This window comes from Xyrauchen texanus, chromosome 27, assembly GCF_025860055.1.
Source record: "Xyrauchen texanus isolate HMW12.3.18 chromosome 27, RBS_HiC_50CHRs, whole genome shotgun sequence".
NCBI classification, from domain to species: Eukaryota; Metazoa; Chordata; class Actinopteri; order Cypriniformes; family Catostomidae; genus Xyrauchen; species Xyrauchen texanus.
This window is the reverse complement of record NC_068302.1, coordinates 4,446,208-4,468,484: the sequence shown is the minus strand read 5'-3', so window position 1 is coordinate 4,468,484 and position 22,277 is coordinate 4,446,208. Positions and strand designations below refer to the sequence as shown.

At 37.0% G+C, this 22,277-nt stretch overlaps 1 protein-coding gene across 1 annotated transcript in view; it reads right to left on the bottom strand.

The window, feature by feature from the left end:
* LOC127621017 (glutamine--tRNA ligase-like) overlaps positions 1-22,277 on the bottom strand; it is a 62,923-nt gene that overhangs the window by 33,056 nt on the left and 7,590 nt on the right. Inside the window, exons 5-12 of the mRNA XM_052094428.1 lie at positions 10,638-10,714; positions 10,484-10,548; positions 10,345-10,398; positions 10,191-10,251; positions 8,711-8,773; positions 4,974-5,059; positions 4,767-4,853; positions 4,580-4,679 (exon numbers count right to left, since the gene is read on the bottom strand). Coding sequence (XP_051950388.1) covers positions 4,580-4,679; positions 4,767-4,853; positions 4,974-5,059; positions 8,711-8,773; positions 10,191-10,251; positions 10,345-10,398; positions 10,484-10,548; positions 10,638-10,714 — 593 coding nt within the window. The remainder of the gene's footprint in view (positions 1-4,579; positions 4,680-4,766; positions 4,854-4,973; positions 5,060-8,710; positions 8,774-10,190; positions 10,252-10,344; positions 10,399-10,483; positions 10,549-10,637; positions 10,715-22,277) is intronic.

The window sequence follows — 22,277 nt, the reverse complement described above, 5'->3', positions numbered from 1 at the left end:
GCGCAGGTTGACGGTCTCAAATGCGGAGGCAGCTGGAATTCGTCCTCCGCCACCCCAATTGAGGGGAATCACTACACGACCACAAGGACTTAAAAAGCACATTGGGACTTGGGTATTCCAAATTGGGAGAAAAGTATTTACATTGATACGTAGAACAAGTGCTAAAAATGGTACTGTCACTTTAAGACAAGTGTTTGTTTTGGTCGAATAGCATCTTTTTGACAGTATTCGTGCTATGTGCAGGGTTGGGAGGGTTACTTTTGAAATATATTCCACTACAGATTACAGAATACATGCTGTAAAATGTCATTTGTAATGTATTCCTTTAGATTTCTCAAGGTCAGTAATGTATTCTAAATATGTTTGATTACTTCAGCACTGGTAGATTTTTTTTTCCACTTGTTTTGACTATAAAAGCTCTGCCAGTATAGTAAGACAAAAATAATTTTTGGATATTTTTTACAGGAAAACAATACAAAAATGATCATCAAAGAATACGATTTTTACCATAATATCAAAAGGCATTTCTAGAAAAAAAGGAATTATGATACAACATGAATTTTCTTGATAAATAAATATGATCGTGCCTGGTAACATGTGCATGTAAAATGGCTAGAAATAGCAATAGAAATAGCTTAGTGTAAAGCTGAAAATGTATGTTTATTTCTATTTCTTCTGCTCCAAACTTCCTTCTCTGTCTGCTCGTATGAATGTAACATCATAAGAAAGTGTTTCACCGCTGTTCAAATGCACTTTTCACTTCATAATTTATATGTTTTCCATCTGAAAGGGCTAAATATTAACCCTCTGGGGTCGACGGACGCGCCGGCGCGTCCTGCTGGATATTTTCGTCATTACAGCAGAAACAATTTTAAATAATTTTATTTTTGGGTATACAGATAAGTGTAAGACATCATTAGAGACTATAAAGGGTCTACTTTTATTTGTGTACACTCACAATAACAACAAAATCTTGTGCTTTTGTAAAATAAAAAAAAATAAAAAGGGTGAGCTCATTTCAGAAACGAGTCACTAAAATGAAATGAAACTCTGCGAATACTTATCACACAAACATGAAACATATGTCTAAAGAAAGCTTAAAATGTCTACTTTTAAATAAATTATTCTCCTGCAATGCAATCTGTTTGAAACAAAGCGATGTACAGTTCTTACTAGGCTATCTAATTATCTGTAATGTGATTCCACCCACCAGCAGAGCGCGCCGCTCTGAGACGTGCTGAGACGATCAATGCAAATGTACACGCACCCGACTCTGAGGTTTAATGTAAACACAACACAACTTTTCTGCGTGTTTGTAATGATACACAGGCAACTGTGAGGTTTGATTTAAACATTTCATTCATTTTCTGCGCGTTTGCAACGATACACAGACCAGAAAGCTCCAGGATATTAAGGAAGAGTTAACATTTTCCTCAGATGAAGAGCGGGACTCCGATGAACATTTGTATTTTGAAGAGAGACTTGATCTCGCCGAGGATACAATTTCAGACGAGTACGTCATCGAGTTTTCATTAGTAGACAAATTTTATATAAACATGTACATATTTTACTAGTAGGACTGTTTCCAGACTTGCCAGCCAGAATTCAGAGTATTGACATTTGAAATATGACTCCTAATAAGCAAGTTTTAGTTACATTTAAATGCTGTTTCGGCTAAAGCAAGTATTTAAATTGTATGCTGTATAATATAAATATGATATGTAATATGATATAAAATTATATGAATGTTTCGATTATATTTTAAATAGCGTTTATGCTGCCTCATTATCATCAATGCTTGTGCTTGCAAATATGTGTTCAGGTTAATGAGTAAAATTAAAAACTTTAAATATGCCCATATTAATCCTATCGTATTGAATATGATCAATATTTGGTTTAATTCATGTAAATATTTGAATTTTAACTCCTCCTTGTCACGTTTCAGTCCTATTTGGGGTAATACTAATTTCAAACCAGGGAAATGTGATGCAGGATTTCGGATATGGGCTGAAAAAGGGTTAAAGAAAGTGCAGGATTTGTACAGTGAAGATGAAGTACTTATGCCCTTTGCAGAAATATCAACCAAATATGCCATTCCAAAGACCCACTTTTTCAAATATCTTCAACTTAGAAGCTTTATATCATCATCTCAAAATCATTCATTAGACATACCGGCCATTTCCCCACTAGAAGCAGCAATTATAGGACATTGTTATGATAAGGGTTCAATTTCATCTTTGTATGACTTGTTTGTGTCTGGGTCAGATGAATCCTCAGAATCAAAACTAAGATTATGGAAAGAAGATATAGATGACGAAATATCCCTAGAGGATTGGAATGAGGCATGTAAGAAGGCGCAGATGCAGACAGTCAACACTAGCTTGAAACTCATACAGTACAAATGGCTGATGCGTACATACATAACTCCTGTCAAGTTGCACAAGTTTAACGATAACATTCCTGATACCTGTATAAAGTGTAATGAGGCAAGAGGTACATTGTACCACTGTATATGGGAATGTATGAAAGTGAAACCCTTTTGGCAAGGTATTATTGATATGATTGACCAAATATTATCAAAGAAACTAAAACTGGATCCTAAGCTTTTTATCCTGGGTGTATATCCTACCAGCCCTCCCGTACAGAGCAGAGAGGTCAGATTCATAGACATGTGTATTTTACAAGCTAAACGTACAATTGCTCTTAATTGGAAAAATATCAATGAGCCAAGAATTGGAATGTGGATTAAAGAAATGGCGTTAAACACGTCAATGGAAAAGATAACGTACATTGTCAAAAATAAACAAAATACTTTTGAAGATGTCTGGAGACCTTTTACTAACTTCTTAAGGCATAATGTAAATGTTGGTAACCTGCTACAACAAGAACAAGTTCTGAGGGAGTAGGGTAGCATCATGGTCTCCCTAAATACACATGTGAAACACTCCTTACCTGATTTAGGTGTCTTTAAGAAAGGAAGCATCATCCTTTTTTTTTTTTTTTTCTTTTTTTTTTTTTTTTTTTTTTAATTATTATTGTACATTTTATTTATTTATCATTATTATATATTATTTTTATTTTATTTTATTTTATTTTTTATTTTTTTTTATTGTATTTTCCTTTGGGGGTGGGAGGGAGAACAGGGTGAAAAAGGTTTACTGTGTTTTACATGATTGCTATTCATTATGTACAGTAATTTGATGTGATATGTAAACTGAAAAATGATTAAATATATTGTTAAAAAAAAAAAAATATGCCCATATTAGAAAATCAGCATATTATAATGATTTCTGAAGGATCATGTGACACTGAAGACTGCAGTAATGATGGTGAAAATTCAGCTTTGATCACAAAATGCATTTTACAATATATTAAAACAGAAAACTGTTCTTTTAAATTGTAAAAAGAGTTTAGAATATCAATGTTGTTTCTGTATTTTGGATCAAATAAATCCAGACTTGGTGAGCAGAAGAGACTTCTTTTAACGGTAGTGTAGGTCTAAAAAACTTATTTTAACTTAAAACTTGATTTGGATCATTAAGTCTCCTCACATTCATTCTCTATCCCTCATTGATAGGCCCAGGGGAGGGGTCTTTGGCTCTCATGTGTGAATTACAATGAATATTCATGATCATTCACGCCTCCTCGCATATTACCTTTCAAAACTAAACTTGTCTTACAAAAGTTAAATTACTATATTGTTTTGTATGAATGAGTGATCAGGATGGTTTTCCACATCATTTTGTAGCAAAAACTCTAGGCTACAAGATCCAGTTCTCAAAAGTCTTGTGGACAAAGGTTTAGTATCTGTTATATGACCTTATTTCAGTGACTTCAATGCATAAACGTTATTTTCTCAAAAATACAAACCTGTATATACATGTTGCTCACATATTATTGTAGCCCATATGTATGTTTTTAAGTAACTGAAAAAAGCACAAATGTCAAAGCATGTCAAAACTTCTCCAGGGCCCAAAATACCCTCAGACCCCAGAGGTTTAAATGAAACAAATGACAATAAAATGCTAAGTAATTTCTTCAGTAATCAAAATACTTTTTGAATGTAACTGTATTCTTATTACCAATGTAGTGGAATACAGTTACATATATTTTGTATTTTAAATACGTAATCCCGTTACATGTATTCCGTTACTATAAGTTATTCTTGTCCAACAAAAGTCTGAAGTACAAATGATGCAGAAACTAGAAAGGGTCCATAAATACACTACTATTAAGAATAGGCAACATATATGACTCTTTACTTAGTGCAATGCAATACCTTTTATCTAGTTTTGGATTTCAGAAACGTATATCTGCAAAGCCCTAGAACACAACATTAGGGGTACAAACACCAAAGATGCAGAAACACTACTGTATTTGTACTGATTTACTTATTACTGTTCTTCTGTCCTAAAAGTGTCTCAGCGTCAAAATCCGTTAATCTTAGAGATCCCAAACTTTTTAAGGACCTGCCCTGTCTGCTTCAACTAGCAATAAGAGACAGTCATGGAATAAAATCCACAAAACTGCAATTTTTATATCATTGGATGTTTTCTGTCTCTGCCCTATGAAAACTCACCGAGCCACTCCACCATGTCTCTGATGGCAGTGAAGTAGTTCTCCTCCTCTTTCTCAGGGTTTGTGTCATCATACCGCAGGAAGCAGATGCCATTATTGGCCTTCACAGAGACACAGGATATCAGATGATCAATTTCTATCATACACTAGCAGGGTGTGTGTTTGCATTTATATGTGCGTGAATGTACCTTGGCATAACCGAAGTTGAAGTTAATGGCTTTGGCGTGGCCGATGTGCAGCATCCCATTGGGTTCAGGAGGGAAACGTGTGCGCACCTACATTGACATGGAACGATGGTAATTTTATGGCAAAAACTTATCTGTAAGACTTTTTAATAATATCTTTTTGACAGTAATTTCTCTTACATGTCATTTGCTCTCAAATAAATAATGTACCTGTCCTCCAGTAATTTCCAAGTGCTGCTTCAGTAAATTCACGGTGTTACTCGTCACAACATAACCCTCAGTCTTGTCATTCTCACCTAATGAAAAAAAAAACTATTTGAAAAATGTAAATATCTTTTTTTTTTTTTCAGATGAGAAGTATTTAAGTCCTTTAAATTTAGTCAATATTTCATTATGTCATATTCATTCATTTTAGTAAGTTTTACTTGACTAAAATGGCATAACATTTTCGTTGATGATAATGTGCAAATTACAAAAAAAAAAAGTGTCAAAATTTAACAGACCAAACTTTAATCAAAATATTTGAAAAATGTAAACTAACAATAGTTTAAACGTGTCTAACATTTTAAAGCTTTATATGTAAGATTAAACAACATGAAAAACTGTTCTGAAAACATGAGATCATGAAATAATAGTATATAATAAACATCTTTTTTTTTCTCCCCCCCTTTTCTCCCCAATTTGGAATGCCCAATTCCCAGTGTGCTCCAAGTCCTCATGGTGTCATAGTGACTTGCCTCAATCTGGGTGGCAGAGGACGAATCTCAGTTCCCTCCACGTCAGAGACGTCAATCTGCGCATCTTATCACGTGGCATGTCATGGGTGAGGCTTCACGCTATTCTCCGTGGCATCGACGCACAACTCACCACGTGCCCCACGAGAGCGAACCACATTATAGCGACCACAAGGAGGTTATCCCATGTGACTCTCCTCCCTAGCAAGCCATTAATGGGAAAACGAGCCAAATATCGCCTTGACATGGTCAAAGGCATCAGCTATTGGCAGTGTTGGGGAAGCTACTTTGAAGCTACTCATGCAGAGTCGGGAACTTTTAAACGCTCACAACAAGCAAAAAATGACGACAAGCAAAGCTGCTGCGGAGTCTCAACTGAATCTTGTCGAAATGAAAAGTGGAAAAAGCCAGGTTTGGAAATTCTTTGTATTTGAGGCTGATGAAAAGGGAAACATCATAGATCAGCAAAAACCTATTTGTAAACGGTGCTTTCACAATTTTCTGATGAAAGGAGGAAACACATCAAACTTAAAGCACCTGAAAGACAAGACACCCCGATTAATTCAAGCAACCAAAGCAGGTTAGTTTAAAAGCATATTATCATTTGCATTAGGGCTGAAACGATTAGTCGACATTATCGACAATGTCGAAGATAAAAAAATGACGAGAAAAATGTTCATTGTCTAATAGTCATTTGATTTCATTTAACGTAAAATGAAATCATATTAAACTGTAATGACATGTGAGAGCAGCACTGCAGTTCACGCCTGATGGAGAAGAATTACACAGATCACAGTCCAGATGCACTCTAAACTTTCACAGCTTAATTTTATGTAGATCCCAAAGTATTAGGGAATTATTTGTTTGCTTTGTTCAGGTTAAAAAAAAAATGGATGGTTATCTTAGATCAGGGGTAGGGAACCTATGTGTCGCAAGCCCCAAGTGGCTCCTTGTTCAAAATTAAGTGCTCGCTGGGTGTCTCTACAAAGTGTGGGTGCGGTTGCAAAGCTTGATGTCAATGACACTGTTTCCTTTCTCCCGAATTTGTCATACAGCCTAATTCTGGTGAACAAGGTTCGAAATGAACACCTGCCAAATGCGAATTTTTCATGCAGAGTATTTTGCTGATGTATCAGCCACTGTGGAAGGCGACCAGTAATACTTCTCTGAGTGATATATTACAAGAAATGTATAATTGTTTTTAGTTCTTAATTTGCACCCGTTGCTGCATACTGATACTTGCATGATGGCAAATGAGGCCATTGGAGATGGTAAATGTTTGGATTTGGGGATGTGGTTATATAGAAGATTTTTTAATCACTTCGTTATTTTAATAGATTTTTTTCGTTTAGTTTAAAGTGCAATTTGAATTTAGAAATGTCTTTTGTTTAAGTTTTTCGTGTTTCAATACGTTTATATCATTTTTAAAGCAAAATCAATAAAGCAAAAATATTGACCGACCTAGGGGGTTGACCATATAATCGGATATCATGAAATTTTAAATGTGATTATTATTAAAATATTTTTTACATATCGCCCATCCAAAAAGGGAAGTAAAATTTGTCATGAACAATTGTAAAATGAAGTAATTTTATGGAGACCCGCACAAACGAGTGTACTCAAATTCCATATTGCAACATGTTGCCTATTAATTTTTTCATATTTGTTTGTTTTTGAGTAGTCTATGGGCAATATAAACATTTTATTTTATTGATAAAGTTGTTTTTGAAAATAGTAAATTATTCGTTTGGCTCTTTCGAAAAAATGCAAAAAAAAAAAAAAAATGGCTCCTTAGTGAAAAAAGTTGCATAATAATAATACATACCATAAATTTCTTGTACCAATAATTTTATTTATTTTACATGCAAATAATAGTTAATTTAATGTTGAGAAATCAAATGGTTCTGCATGATAGTAATTATTATAATAATCTATACAGTATATTTATAAATATCAATATAAATCGCTGCTCCCAGTAACGCCACAGATGGTGAGAAGTGAAATAAACATATTTAGAAGAGAAACAAAATCCCTCAAAAAGGCAATAACATTTTGAATGATTTTATTTAAAATAGTAAAAGGTAAATATGCTGTTGTGTGATCTATTGAGAACAAAGTGTCTGAAACATTCTTTGTTACATAGAAGAATAAAATGGTGTTCATTTATTAACATAAGACAATCTCTTATCAAAGTGAGCTGTAATAAGCTCTAAGTAGATGACGGTTAATTCACTATTTTCGTTTGTGATCTGCCATTACAAAAGAAAAAAGATGACGCTGCTTGATTCTGATCAGCAGACAGAAATATGCTGCCAGACAGTCAAGATGTTTTGCCGGTAAAAGGCTTTTACGCAATAAGGAAGGCTATTAGTTATAATCTGACCAACACGTTGTAGTGTTTGGTCAGGCTACACAGCTACTTGCTGGAAAAAGTAGATCGCTACTGGACAAGCTACTCTGTTGTAAGAGCAGCTGAGCTACTGTCAAGCTACTGAAAAATATAGTTTATATTAGTAGCGTTGCTACATGTAGTTAGCTACTCCCCAACACTGGCTATTGTCAATCACTCTGACCATCGTCAATCCCAGAGTCTGTTGGCACAACCCTAATGTGCATTTCTCTCTATAAATTAACAAAATGTTCAGACAGTCTCCTTGCTGGTTTTTCCCACACATTCAGAATCATTACCGCTTTTGCCGGTGACACTGCGGCTCGCTTAAAGGCTCATTATTACGATTTAGTATTTCTCTGTAATGTAGAACAGTGTTAGCAATGTTACTTATACTTTCTCAGCCCTGGAACTCAAACCATTTTCTGATGCCCTCAAAATATATAGATTTAATTAAATTAATATCATAAATGTGCGACTAGTCGACTAATGGCTTAAATTAACGCATACTAGTCGACTAGGAAAATCTTTGGTCGGGGGCAGCCCTAGTGATGAAAATAAATTATTTGAGACAGCACAAATAAGATGATGACTGAAACAGGCAAATTGCTAGCAATACAGTTCCGTGTGAAAAAAAGTATTTTCAAAACCATTTTTGGGCCTTTATCACATTTAATTCCTTTATTCAGAAAATTATTGCATTCAGCACCTTTACTATTTTAACAGACCAAAGAGGACCATTATATGGTTTGGTACCCCCCAATGTTCAAGTCATGGTTATGCCCTTGATGTAAGATGGACATGAATGGACACAACTGTCTCACCTGGTTTGTGGAACTTGAGTGCTTCTCCTCTCAACTGCTCCATCAAAGACTTCATTTCTTCACCTTCACAAAAAGAGATAACAAAGACAAAACAAATATCTGTGTGTGCCCAAAGGGTGCTTTCTCACCAGCATTTGGTGTTGATTCAGGTGTGCAGCAGAAATGGAGCTCCTTTTCTCTGAATAAATTAGCTTTGGAGAGCAGCTCATATTCTTTGAATCTCTTTCAATACATCTGCAGCAGATTTACGCAAGTGATGTGTGTGTTTCAAGTTTAGGTGTTAAATCCAGGGTTCCCAGCCTTTTTGACCAATGAATTTTCATGGTTGAATTTACACGGTCACAAAAAAAAAACAGTCTGACGCAGACTGGATGTAGAAATGTAAAGACTTAAAAAAAGAAAATACAAAAAAAAAAGAAAAAATGACCCACTTCCAAATGTGGTTTTAACAAATTGTAAAGGGATTAATGGAGAGGCGGCGGCGAGATCCGGCATGACAATATAAATAATAGTTTAATATAAAACTGAACCCAACCATGGTAATAAGGAGCCTTTCCTCCTGTGTAATATGTATGTTCTATTTGAAATTAGGAAACAAAAAGGATAATAATGGGCTCATCTAAGTAAATATGCTCTTCAAATATTAAAATGGGGAGAGAAAACTTCCTGTCGCTTTTGTTGTTGACGTCAACAACAAAAATAATGTCACTTGAAGAATGTCCTTATACTTGAAAACCATGAACAAAACTATGCAACATTAAAAGAAATGCAACCCAGGATACATTAAATACAGGTTATGTTTTTACTGTGGTGGGTCGTCACTTGATTTCTAATGTAAAATGTGGATCCTGAAGCACAACCAGTTGAGAACCACTGAGTTAAAGGTACAAACAGGAGCAGTCTGGCCATGCTGTCGTGCACCTACAGTATATGTTAATTGTTAATAATAATAGGACATTACTTAAAAGCTCACAGAGCTGATGTTATTTTTCATTTAGTAGTTAATTTAACATGCTATGCTAACATGGAACTATCATGCTTTAGTTATATAACATGTAATAATTTTATCATGTTTATAATTCTGTTAGCTTTCTTATTTATTCTATTTTCAAAAGGGAGACTTTTTTTACACAACATTTTTACACATATTTTCGGAGACTGTTATCGTACCGTGAAAATCTCATACAGTTGCAACCCTAGTTTGGATCAAGTAATGGAACCAAGTGTGAAAACAGCATAAGAGATTGCTTTTTTTCTGAATTATTGTATACAATTTTTTACAATGCTGAGTTACAGTGAATCTGTGCCACCTCCAAATTCTGTGTAAGGATGCAATCCTATGCCGGCCCTGACTGAGCTCACCTCCTAGTATCAGAGGTGGCTAAAATGCTACTTTTTTCTGTGTAAAGAAAAGGCTGCATCACCTTTAATTTTGCTGTGTAAATACTGTTTATAGCACTTGTTGTCATTTCTGTCTTACCATTTACTACAGAATTCTGCTCATCCTTCATGTCTTTCTCTACTGGTTTGGGTTTGGCTGTCTGTGAGGTGAGAATAAATAAGATGCCAGCACAATTCACAGCTACATATCTACTTAATAACAAAATTCTCTATGTGAGACAGTGAAAATATACCTTGGGCTTTTTCTCCAAGTCTGCCTCAGTTTTTGGACCCAGATGGTGCAACACCTAAGAAAACAGCTCAGTTGTTTAGAACAAATTCACTGACCGATAGAATGATTTGGATAAGAAAGTAAAACTCAAGCACACACACCTGCATATCCACTTCATTCTTCACCATCTTGCCATCAGCCCATTTGAGAGCAACTCTGGCTTCACCTGCAGAAGACAAACAGAGAATATTCTTCACCAGTACAGCACAACACATCACTGTACTCACACAGCACACATGTGACACACTCACTCACCCATTAGAATGCCCATGTTGAAGCGATATCTTTCGGCCAGCAGCTGATCCTTATATTTCTTGATAATTAGCTCCACCCTAAAATTTGTATTTTAATTAAAGCTAAATTTCACCAAAAAAAATGAAAATTCTCTCATAATTTACTCACCCTCATGTCATTCCAGATGTATGTCTTTCTTTATTCTGCTGAACAAAAACAAAGATTTTTAGAAGAATATCTCAGTTTTGTAGGTCCAAGTTTGTAAATTTCCAAGTGAATGGGTACCAACATTTTGAAGCTCCAAAAAACACAAAAGCAGTATAAAAGTTATCTATAAGTCTCCAGAGGTCAAATCTATATCTTCAAAAGCTATATGATAGGTGTGGGTGAGAACACCTGCCTAGGTGGCAATATGCACAAAGAATGTGAATGGCCAAAAACAAAAAGAAGAATGTGAAAGTGGAGATTGATAGGAATTAAATATTGATGTTTCTCACCCACACATATCAAATCGCTTCTGAAGATATGGATTTAACAACTGGAATCATAAGGATTATTTTAGGCTGCCTTTATGTGCTTTTGGAGCTTAACATTTTTGGTACCAATTCACTTGCATTGTGATGAGCCACAGAGCTGATACATTCTTCTAAAAAATTTAATTTGTGTTCAGCAGAAGAAAGTCATGAGATAGATTTATCATAAGGGCTTTTCTAAGGACACGTCAATGTACACACGCGCCAGATGGAAGCTTTTGGAGCATCTCTAGTTGTTGTGTGGCAACATAAACACAGCATTTTTAGGTTGTGATTTCAAGATAAAAGTAGTTTGAAACATAGAAAACACAGAGATCCCTGCATTTTGAATTACACTCCATCCAGCTGCATTTGTACACAAGAATGTGTCTTCATCTTGTGCTGCCCCTAGGTGTCAAGCAAGACTGAGTGTGTGTTTTTTTTTTTTCAGGTCCCGCCCCCTTTGAAACAAGAAAAAACATTTGTGTATTACAAGAGACACAGGAATAATCAATATCCAAATGAAATCCCTCTAATACACCTTTAGCTGGATATATACCATGTAAAACTTTGAATATAACCTCTTTTACTTTATTATTTAAAAAATATTTTCCTCAAATATTCCAAGCTTTAGTTTATATTTGTAAATACATTGTAACTACATTGTTCCACAATTAACATAGCCGTTTCACCTATCATAATATTTCTAATATGTTTATTAGTACAATGGTGTTTAAGGATATCAATATCTCCTATAAACATGCTGTCTTTAACATACATTGTCTCAGAAATATCACTTCCACAAGCACTTACAAAATGTGTAACCTGCTGAGGTATGGCATCAAACACAACAGCATACTCTTTTGGCGTAACTGGAAACCCAAATTTATCCAAGAATTCACTACAAGTTAACAAATAACGGTATGAATTTAAAAGTTGACTAACACAATATTATTTTCATACCAACTTTTATAGAAGAGAGATTTCATTTCATTTTATTGTTTATTTTTACAGGGACAATGCACAATTAAAAGTAATTGCGCCAGAATTAGCTAATAGCTAGTTTACATCTGCTGTCCCTGGGCAGGTAAACAAATAAAATAACATACATTACATATACCCCACATAAAACATCACAATACATATATGTACAGAATATAAAATTTAAAACCAGAATATAAAACAGATAATGTACAACACAGTTATTAGATCTGTTTTTATATTGAATACTTCCATTATTCCAAATAATATATTTATTTTGAACGAAGACACTTTGGGCTTTATTTACCAAGTTTCAGAATAAATATATGTTGTTATTTTTTAAAGTTAGAGAAGCTGAAGTTTATAGTAATGGAAATATTTTCTAAAAAAACAATAATAAAAGTACCAAGACAACCCAGAAATACATGTACAATGTTCTCAAAGCCACAAGTCTAAAGAAGTTATGTTTAAAATTTGAAGATGATCTAACAAAAAATGAGGTTTCTGCAAGCTTTTTTTCTCTGTAAAATCGCTGGAAGCGCACAGTAAAATTAAGGCTCCGCCTTTTAAGACGTCACAAAATCTGACTGCACTGCTTGGCTATTATGAATAAAACTATGCCGCATTTTTTAAAAATAGGCTTTGGAGACCGGCTCATTTTGTTTACGAGACTCTAATATATAAGATAATATACAGTTTTACAACATGAATGCTGCTCAGATTGCATAGTTCGTTGAAGAATGATGACGAAAGGTAATTCTTTCAGGCGAGATCACATGTAAACAATGGAGAATATATCAATATTTCTCAGATTTATCACTTTTATGGATAAAAAGTGCTATTGGATGTTTTTCAATGAACGCTTGTCATGGACAATTGACCCAAGTGTGGCGAACTGGATTCATCTGGCGATCGCGTTTTCATAACAAATGTATGAAGTCCCGTTTTGATATTGCATGTTTTCATTTGTACTCCTGGCACAAATAACTAAATTGCTGTTTCTGGAGCATTGCTATCATGAAACAGAGATCAGATATCAATGTTGAACCCTTAGACCTTTGAAAAGATGTATAATTTGTTAACATTAATTACATATATAAACGGTAAATTATATATTAAATGTAAGCAGAGTGATGTCACCACCGTGTGCGGGGGAATTGCGTATCGACAGGTTAAATACCAGCATCCAAGCTAATAAAGCTCGTTTGTGAAACTTAGCTAATTTCACAGGTAGTTTATAATCACATCAACAAAAGATCTATGCCACCCAACATATCAAACACATACTTTGGAACTGTGTACTACATGCTGTCCTTTTCTTTCATGAATTTAATTAACCTTAAACGTATTATTCAAGGTTTCAAAAGGTAAGCACAGATTACCCAGCTTTACTCTTTTGCTTACATAAAATGTCCATTCTCAAATAATGTTGTCTGTTTCTCCATAAAAAGTTCCTTGTATAGACTAGATGTCATATCTAAGGCTAAAGACACATAAACAGATCTTGATATCCCTTCTGCTTTAGACAGTAAGACCCTTTATTTCAGGATAAATCTCTTTGAAGCCTTACATTAAATATCCTTTTAATTTTGTTAATTATATGTATTAGGGCTGGGACAACGCGTCGACGTCATCAAAAAAATACGTCGACGCAAAATATGCGCGTCGATTCGTCAGACCCAAAACAATGACGACGGCACCGGAGAGTAGTAGCAACACGAGTGGCTCCTCAGATTATCAGAATTGCAAGGCGACACGCACTCGTTCCTCTAAAGTATGGGAATTCTTTCATTTAAAAAGGAAACAATTCCGTGATATGTCGTCTTTGCAAAATGGAGATGGCCTTCCATTCTAGCACCACGGCAATGCACCAGCACCTGAAGAGGCGCCACCCGGGAGCAGCTGCAGATGACAGAGCACCGTAAGTTTTTTTTCAACTCCCCACTTTACACTCGATGTTGGAGTAAGCTATAATAAGACATCAAATTGTTGTTATTTTAATCTGAAGAATTACAAGATGCACTTTTTTTCAGTAAGCTAGGCCTATGTGTTTTCAAGGCTTCAAGGTTTTATTGAATGCTACCTCTGACTAAGAATGCATTAATTTGCACTTGTATCGTCTTTTATTTGGGAATTTTAAGAGCAATAAACATACATTGCAATGTTAAGGAATTAATGTTTTTTTCATTCAGATATGTAAATCAACATGTATAAATTGCTATTAGTCAATTAATGGGGAGATAATCGAATTGGACTGAAAAAAAATGAATCAGTTTAATCGATGCATCGGAAAAATAATCGCTAGATTAATAGTTTAAAAAAATAATAGTTTATTCCAGCCCTAATAAATTGCTATTAGTAAATTAATGGGGAGATAATCGATATCGAACTGAAAAAATTCATCGTTAGATTAATCGTTTAAAAAATTATAATTTATCCCAGCCCTAATAGGTATGAAGTTAAGCACACTGCGTTCATTCTCATCTTTATCTATCATAACTCCTAAATATGTAACTGTATGCTTAATGGGAATACCATTTAATTCTGTTAAGTGATAACAGCACAGATTTATTAATATTCCTTTTTAGACCTGATACTGAAGAAAACTATTTAATATAATTAACCGCCTTTATTACAATTTTAAGAAAAATAGAAGTATCGTTCGCCAATTGGTACAATAATATACTCTTCCTAATGCGCCAATACCTTCAAATTCTACTCTTTATATGTGTAGGGCCATAATTTGAGTAACTAATAAAAACAAGAATGGAGATAATGGGCTAGCATGCTGCATACCTCGATTAATCTAAAATGTATTAGTTGCACCTGTTGTTAATTTGACTTAATACATCCATTGTAAATAGTTTGAATAGCTTTTTGGAAGTATTCTCCAAAACCAAATTATTCAATACATCTAAACAAACTCATGACTCATATATCAAAGGCTTTGTAAAAGTCGATAAATTAAATGAATGAATCACTTGGTATGTAACAATTGTAATCAATCATATCTAAAATTAACCTAATATTATTATTGATGTCACCCACACTGTAAAAAAAAATCCTAATTTAAAGTTTTTTTTTAATTTACATTCAAAACTCTGTAAAATTACAGACATTATCTATAATTAACAACCCAATTGGAATTTTATGGTTTATGACAATAATGACAAATTACACGAATTTCAAATTTTTGAAATGATTATTTTACTGTATTTTTACCCTTTTCTAAAATTACAGACAAAATGTATGTAAAATTACAATAATGATCTGTAATTAAATATGTAGCTCATTATATAAAGGTTTAAGTCCATACTAACAATTTAAAATTTTTCTTTGTAGATAGGTTTATATTTATGCACTGTATAAAAAAAAATAAAAAAAGTAAAAAAAAAAACTTTCAAATGACTGGCAGCTGCTGCCAAACAAAAAACATAAAATTAAAGTAAAATATCCTTATTCAAATAAAATGCAAAAACAATACATTTACAGAAGTTTTCATTCAAGGTTTTGCAGAGAAACTGTAACGTTAGCAGGAGGAGGCAGACGAGGGGTGAGGATCTAAGTGCGGGTTTTTATTGAACAAGGTGAAAACAAACAAGACTGGAACAAAGGAAACGTCCACGATGGGAAAATGAAACCAAAACACGAAAACATCCAAAGGCAAAACATCAACTTCCAGACATCCACAAACAACGATCGACAACGACTGGGGAACAAACAGGGTTTAAATACACAGGGAGAGTGATGATCAAACGACAAACAGGTGAGAACAATGATTGAGTGCTGGCAGTGATGAGGGCCGGGAATTGTGGGAAATGTAGTTCGTGACAGGTGACAAGAGAAACACGAGGCAGACAACAGGGGATCGTAACATAACCCCCCCTCTAAGGAGCGGATACTAGACGCTCCAAAAAAAACAAAAAAAAACGTTCAAGGCTGTGGGCACTGGCTCACTGACGTTCAAGGCTGCGGGCACTGGCTCACTGACGTTCAAGGCTGCGGGCACTGGTTCCTTTCCCTTTCCTCTTCTCCTCCTCCTCCTCCTCCGGGCGGACAAGGCTGACAACACTGGGTTGCTGACCGTGGCAGGTGTGGGCTCAGGCTCGCTGACCGTGGCTGGCGTAGGCTCAGGCTCGCTGACCGTGGCTGGCGTGAACTGGGGAGCGGAAGCCTTCCCTCTCCTCCACCTCCAGGTGGACGAAGCTGGCAGCGCTGGCTCGTTGACCAAGGCAGGCGTGGGGGTTGGCTCGCTGGCAGGCGGGGCAGGCGTGAAGGGACGAACCATGGACGACTGGGGGGGTCACCACTGTGGGAGGAGAGGCAGGGTCCTCCTCAACGACGCCCACAGTGAACGGCGAGCCGCAGGCCAGCAGAGTCTCCTCCACGAATTCGAGGAGCGTCCAGCCGCGCGTCGCTGGTGGCAACTGCTTCTTGAGCGAACTGTTCAGGTTAGCCCTGAAGAAAACCACCAGGGAGGAGTCCGGGAAGTCTGCGACACTCGCCAGCTCGAGGAAATCGCAGATGTGGTCCTCCACAGGACGGTCCTCTTGCATGGGGCTAAGCAGATGACAGTTCGCTTGTAATACCGCTAGATCCATATTTGGTCAATCGTTCTGTAACGTTAGCAGGAGGAGGCAGACGAGGGGTGAGGATCTAAGTGCGGATTTTTATTGATCAAGGTGAAAACAAACAAGACTGGAACAAAGGAAACGTCCACTATGGGAAAATGAAACCAAAACACAAAAACATCCAAAGGGTACACAAACAGGGTAAACAAGGCAAAACAAACAAACTTCCAGACATCCACAAACAACGATCGACAATGACTGGGGAACTAACAGGGTTTAAATACACAGGGAGAGTGATGATCAAACGACAAACAGGTGAGAACAATGATTGAGTGCTGGCAGTGATAAGGGCCGGGAATTGTGGGAAATGTAGTTTGTGACAGGTGACAAGAGAAACACGGGGCAGACAACAGGGGATCATAACAGTTACAGTTATTTTACAGGTATTTCATGATTAGGATGCACAGGTTTCTGTGAGGGTTAGGGGATATAAAATATATTTTGACTTCTATGAAATCAATGGAAGTCTATGAGATGTCCTCACTATTACAGTGAAACATCTCCGGTTACTTGACTGCAATCCTTGTTCCCTGAAAAAGTGGAACGAGATGCTGCGCTTGATTGAGCGCTTTTGGAACATCTTTAGGAGTGACCAGCTGTGAATGTGTGTGCAACAAAATGAAATTGACTAGAACCTTTATAGCCTCTGTTGGTGACATCATCAGAATGTGCCAGTACCAGGGACTATAAATAGATGTGCCACAGATGTATTGTCAGGTATACTTGTCTGAAGAGCAGTCCTTGGACATCCTCAGTACAGCCATGAAGTGCAGCATTCCGCTTTTTCAAGGAACAAGGGTTACAGTCAAGTAACCTGAGACGTTCCCTGTCAAAAGCTACACTTAATGCTGCGCTTGATTCAGTGCTTTGGGAACGAGAATACCCACGCTGCCGCACTGTGGGGGTCTGGACTCTTATGGTTGGGTAGTGTTTGCTCACAAGATCACGAAAGGTCTCAGACATGAGCTTGTGATTTTGACTCAAGGACGTAAGAGCCCGGAGTGGCATGAACATCCAAACTATAAAATCTTATGAATGTGTGCGGAGAGGACCAGCCTGACAAATCACAAACATGCTGCAGAGGGGCACCCCCCGCCAAAGCTTTAGAAGCAACCCCCTGGTAGAATGAGCACTGATGCCAACTGGCTAAGCTTGACCGCACCGTCAATAACGTCCCTCACCCAATGTGACACTGTCCGTTTTGTGGAGGCCGCCCCCGTTACAGCCCCCATGACAAACAAGTATTTGCCATGACTTACGCCACCTGCAAGTACGGTGGACATAAATGAAGAGCATTTACTGGACACAGTCTGTGAAGTTTCTCCTGATTCGGCGTTGTGAACGCCGGAGGACAGAAGGCCTCAAGAGTGACCGGATGTATGGTCAAGAAAGGAACCTTGTGTTGTCCACCCGCACCAGGACATGGCCGCCTCTCAGATGCTGGAGGAAGTACTTCAGGACCAGAAATACAGCCATCAACTCGAGACAGATGATGTGCCAATCGAGCTGATGACCCTCCCATTCCCCTTGAGCTGGACGACCACTTAAGACTCCTCCCCAGCTCGACAGGGAGGCGTCTGTCGTTAAGAATCTGCGACAGCAAGATGCACCTACAGTGGGACCCAAGGTGAGGAACCGGGGTCTGAGCCACCTAGAGAGGGTATGTAGCCTGTGGCGCGTAACCCTTATCTGCCTTCGGGGATTGGCCCTTGAAAATGAAATCCCCTGGCTTTGAGCCACAACTGGAATGGTCTCATATGCAGAAGGCCCATAGGTATCACAGAGGACGCAGATGCCATGAGACCCAACATCCGTTGATACTGAAGAACAGTATGATCTTGGCCTAGCCTGACTTTACTCAGGGTATTCTGAATGGTCTCGATTCGAGAGGGAGACAGCTGTGCCCGCATCGTGATCGAATTCCATACATTCCCTAAAAATGTCGTTCTCTGGGCAGGAGAGAGAATGCTTTTCTTGTCGTTGAATCTCAACCCCAGAGAAACCAGATGAACTAGGACAATATTTCTGTGCTGTAATGCCAGTTCTTGCGACTGTGCTAGTATCAGCCAGTCGTCTATACAATTCAAATTGCGGATGCCCTGGAGTCACAATGGAGCCAGAGCTGCATCGATGCACTTTGTGTATGTGCAAGGTGATAAGGCTAGGCCGAATGGAAGAACCCGATATTGGTAAGCTTCACCCCCGAAAGCAATCCACAGGAACTTCCTGTGTTGTGGCAGTATTTCTGTATGCCACCATGAGATCGATCGTGAATAATCAAAACGCGATGTTGAATTTGTGACACGATCGTCTTGACAGTTAGCATGTTGAACTCGAGTTGAATGAGTGGTTCAAGCCTCAAAGATCTAAAATAGGACGCAGTCCCCCATCCTTCTTGGGAACCAGGAAGTATCTGCTGTAGTAACCTGACTCACTCTCTAGAAGGGAAACATTTTCTATGGCCCTTTTGACCAGAAGATATTGCAGCTCTTGTGACAGTAAATGTGGACCCGGTACTCGGTACCTTCAGAAATTCTGGTATTGTAAATCATTTTTTGTTTGAGTACCGGTATTTTTGACAACACCAATACGTAAACATAAATACATATACAAGCATAGAGTGCATTTAAAAAGTATTCATACCCCTTCATTTTATACACATTTATTATATTGCTGCCTTATGCTAAACATTTTTAAATTATAATTTTTTTCACATCAGCCTACACTTAATACCCCATAATGAAAAAAACTTTATTAAAAAGAAAAAACTGAAATATCACACTGAGATAAGTATTCAGGCCCTTTGCTATAACACAGTTTTTAGCTCAGAAATTTAGCTCAGGTGCATCCCATTTCTCTGAATCACCTTTAAGATGTTTCTACACTTTGATTGTGGCAAATTTAGTCAACCTGTCTATATAAGGTTTATATAAGGTTATATAACAGCTGAAAATTTATATCGGAGCAAAAAATAAGTTATGAGGTCAAAGGAACTGCCTGCAGAGCTCAGAGATAGGATTGTGTCAAGGCAAGATCTGGGGAAGACTACAAAAATTATGTTGCATTTAAGGTTCATATGGCCTCCATAATTATTTTTTTTATTATATTTTCCCCTCGTTCTCCCCAATTTGGAATGCCCAATCCGCTCTTAAGTCCTTGTGGTGGTGTAGTGACTTGCCTCAATCTGGGTGGCGGAGGACTAATCTCAGTTGCCTGAGACCGTCAATGCGCACATCTTATCACGTGGAGAAATCATGTTTAGTGCGTTTGGAGGCTTCAAGCTATTCTCCGTGGCATCCACACACAACTCACCATGCGCCCCATCGTGAACCACATTATAGCGACCACAAGGAGGTTACCCCATGTGACTCTACCCTCCCTAGAAACTGGGCCAACTGGTTGCTTGGAAGAAGAATCCTTTATTTTGGTCACACATTATACACACAGTTTTTTGCATATATACAGTGAACTGTATTAGTTTTCACATATCCCAGCTAAGCTGGGGTCAGAGTGCAGGGTCAGCCATGATACGGCGCCCCTGGAGCAGATAGGGTTAAGGGCCTTGCTCAAGGGCCCAACAGATGCCACTGTTGGTGGTGGTGCTGGGGCTTGAACCCCCGACCTTCTGGTCAGTAACCCTGAGCCTCAACCACTGAGCCACCACTGCCACCACTGGATGGAGGACCTGGATGGAGTCATTCAGCACACCCTGGATTCAAACTCACAACTCAAGGGGTGGTAGTCAGAGTCAATACTCGCTGAAGTACCAAGGCCCCTTTATTAATTTAATTTTAATTTAATTGTTTAATTTAATTTTAATTTAATTGATCAATTGTCACACATTATACATACATTTCTGCATATACATGGTGAAATTATTTATTTTTCACATATCCCAGCTAAGCTAAGCTGGGGTCAGAGTGCAGGGTCAGCCATGATACGGCGCCCCTGGAGCAGATAGGTTCAAGGGCCTTGCTCAAGACACCACCAACAGTGCTGTCTTGGTGGTGTTGGGGCTTGAACCCCTGACCTTCTGATCAGTAACCCAGAGCCTTAACCGCTGAGCCACCACTGCATCCGTTATGCTATTATTTTTATATGGATATGGAGGCTGGTCATTCCCACAGAATTATCCAGGAAGTAGCTCTGCAATCCGATGGCCACTGTAATATGCATTCTGGGTAAAAACCTTGGAGATAAGTTACATTTGGCACAAATCTGTTATGTACACTACCGGTCATAAGTTTTGAAACACTCATTCTTTATTATAATTTATTTTCCTTCACATTTTTGAATAATAGTAAAGACATCAAAACTATGGAATAACATAAGTGGAACAATAGGAATTACGTTGTGACTAAACAAAATCCAAAATAAATCAAAACTGTGTTATATTTTAGCATCTTCAAAGTCACCCTTTGCCTAGAATTTGCAGACAGGCACTCTTGACATTTTCTCCACCAACTTCAGTATTGAAGGAGTTCCCATCTATGTTGGCCAATCTTAGTGTGATTCTCTGCAAAACTTTTAGTGCAATCACTTAATTGAAGGTGTTTGATCATAATAAATCAGGAAATACCTGTAAAATAACGGGGTTTCTTTGTAAAACATTTAATAAAAATTTCTGTAAATGTATTGTTTTTGCACTTTATTTGAATAAGGATATTTTACTTTAATTTTACATTTTTTGTTTGGCAGCCGTAGCTGCCAGTCATTTGACCGTTTTCATTTTTTTACAGGGTTCTGTTTACAATGCAGTCATAAACCCTGATTGTTCTTCATCAATAATTTCTTCCAAACCTTTCTTTAACCTTCTAGCAAAAATCAGAGCAAACAACTTTGCATCATTATTCAGAAGGGTAATTGGTCTCCAGTTGTCAATATAAAATGTATCCTTATAAGGCTTAGGAATAATTGTAATAAGACCCTTTTTAAGAGTTGCTATAGATTCTTTGAACATAGCTACTAAAAAAAGCAGATAACTGAACATTGAACAGCTTATAGAATTCACTAATAAGCCCATCGTTCCCTGGAGACTTATTATTTTTCAATCCCATAATACAGTTTTGAACCTCTTCCAATTTAATATCTTTGTCACAAAATAATTTAAATTCTTCATCTATTTTCTCAATAATGATTATATCTGTTATATCAAATTCTACTAAAAAATAAATCTGTTTCTGTCATTATAAGGATCTGAAGTGTAAAGATTTTTATAAAACTGAGTGACAATTTCTTTATTGTTTTCACATACTCCATTATTAATCACGCGTTTACGAAAGATGATACTTCACAATTCCGTATTTCTAAATAATAATAAAAAAAAATTTGTTCTCTTCCCCTTGTTCCATCCACTTCTGTCTACTCCTTATAAAAGGCACCACTAGCTTTATCTTCATAAATTGTGTCTAATTGTAACTGCAAGGAAGCAAATTGTGTAATTCAATAAATTTATTTTGGCAATTTTTTCCCCCCCAAACATATAGCTACGCTCCTTATTTCAAATTTCATTCATTCCCAATTGTGACCAACTTTAT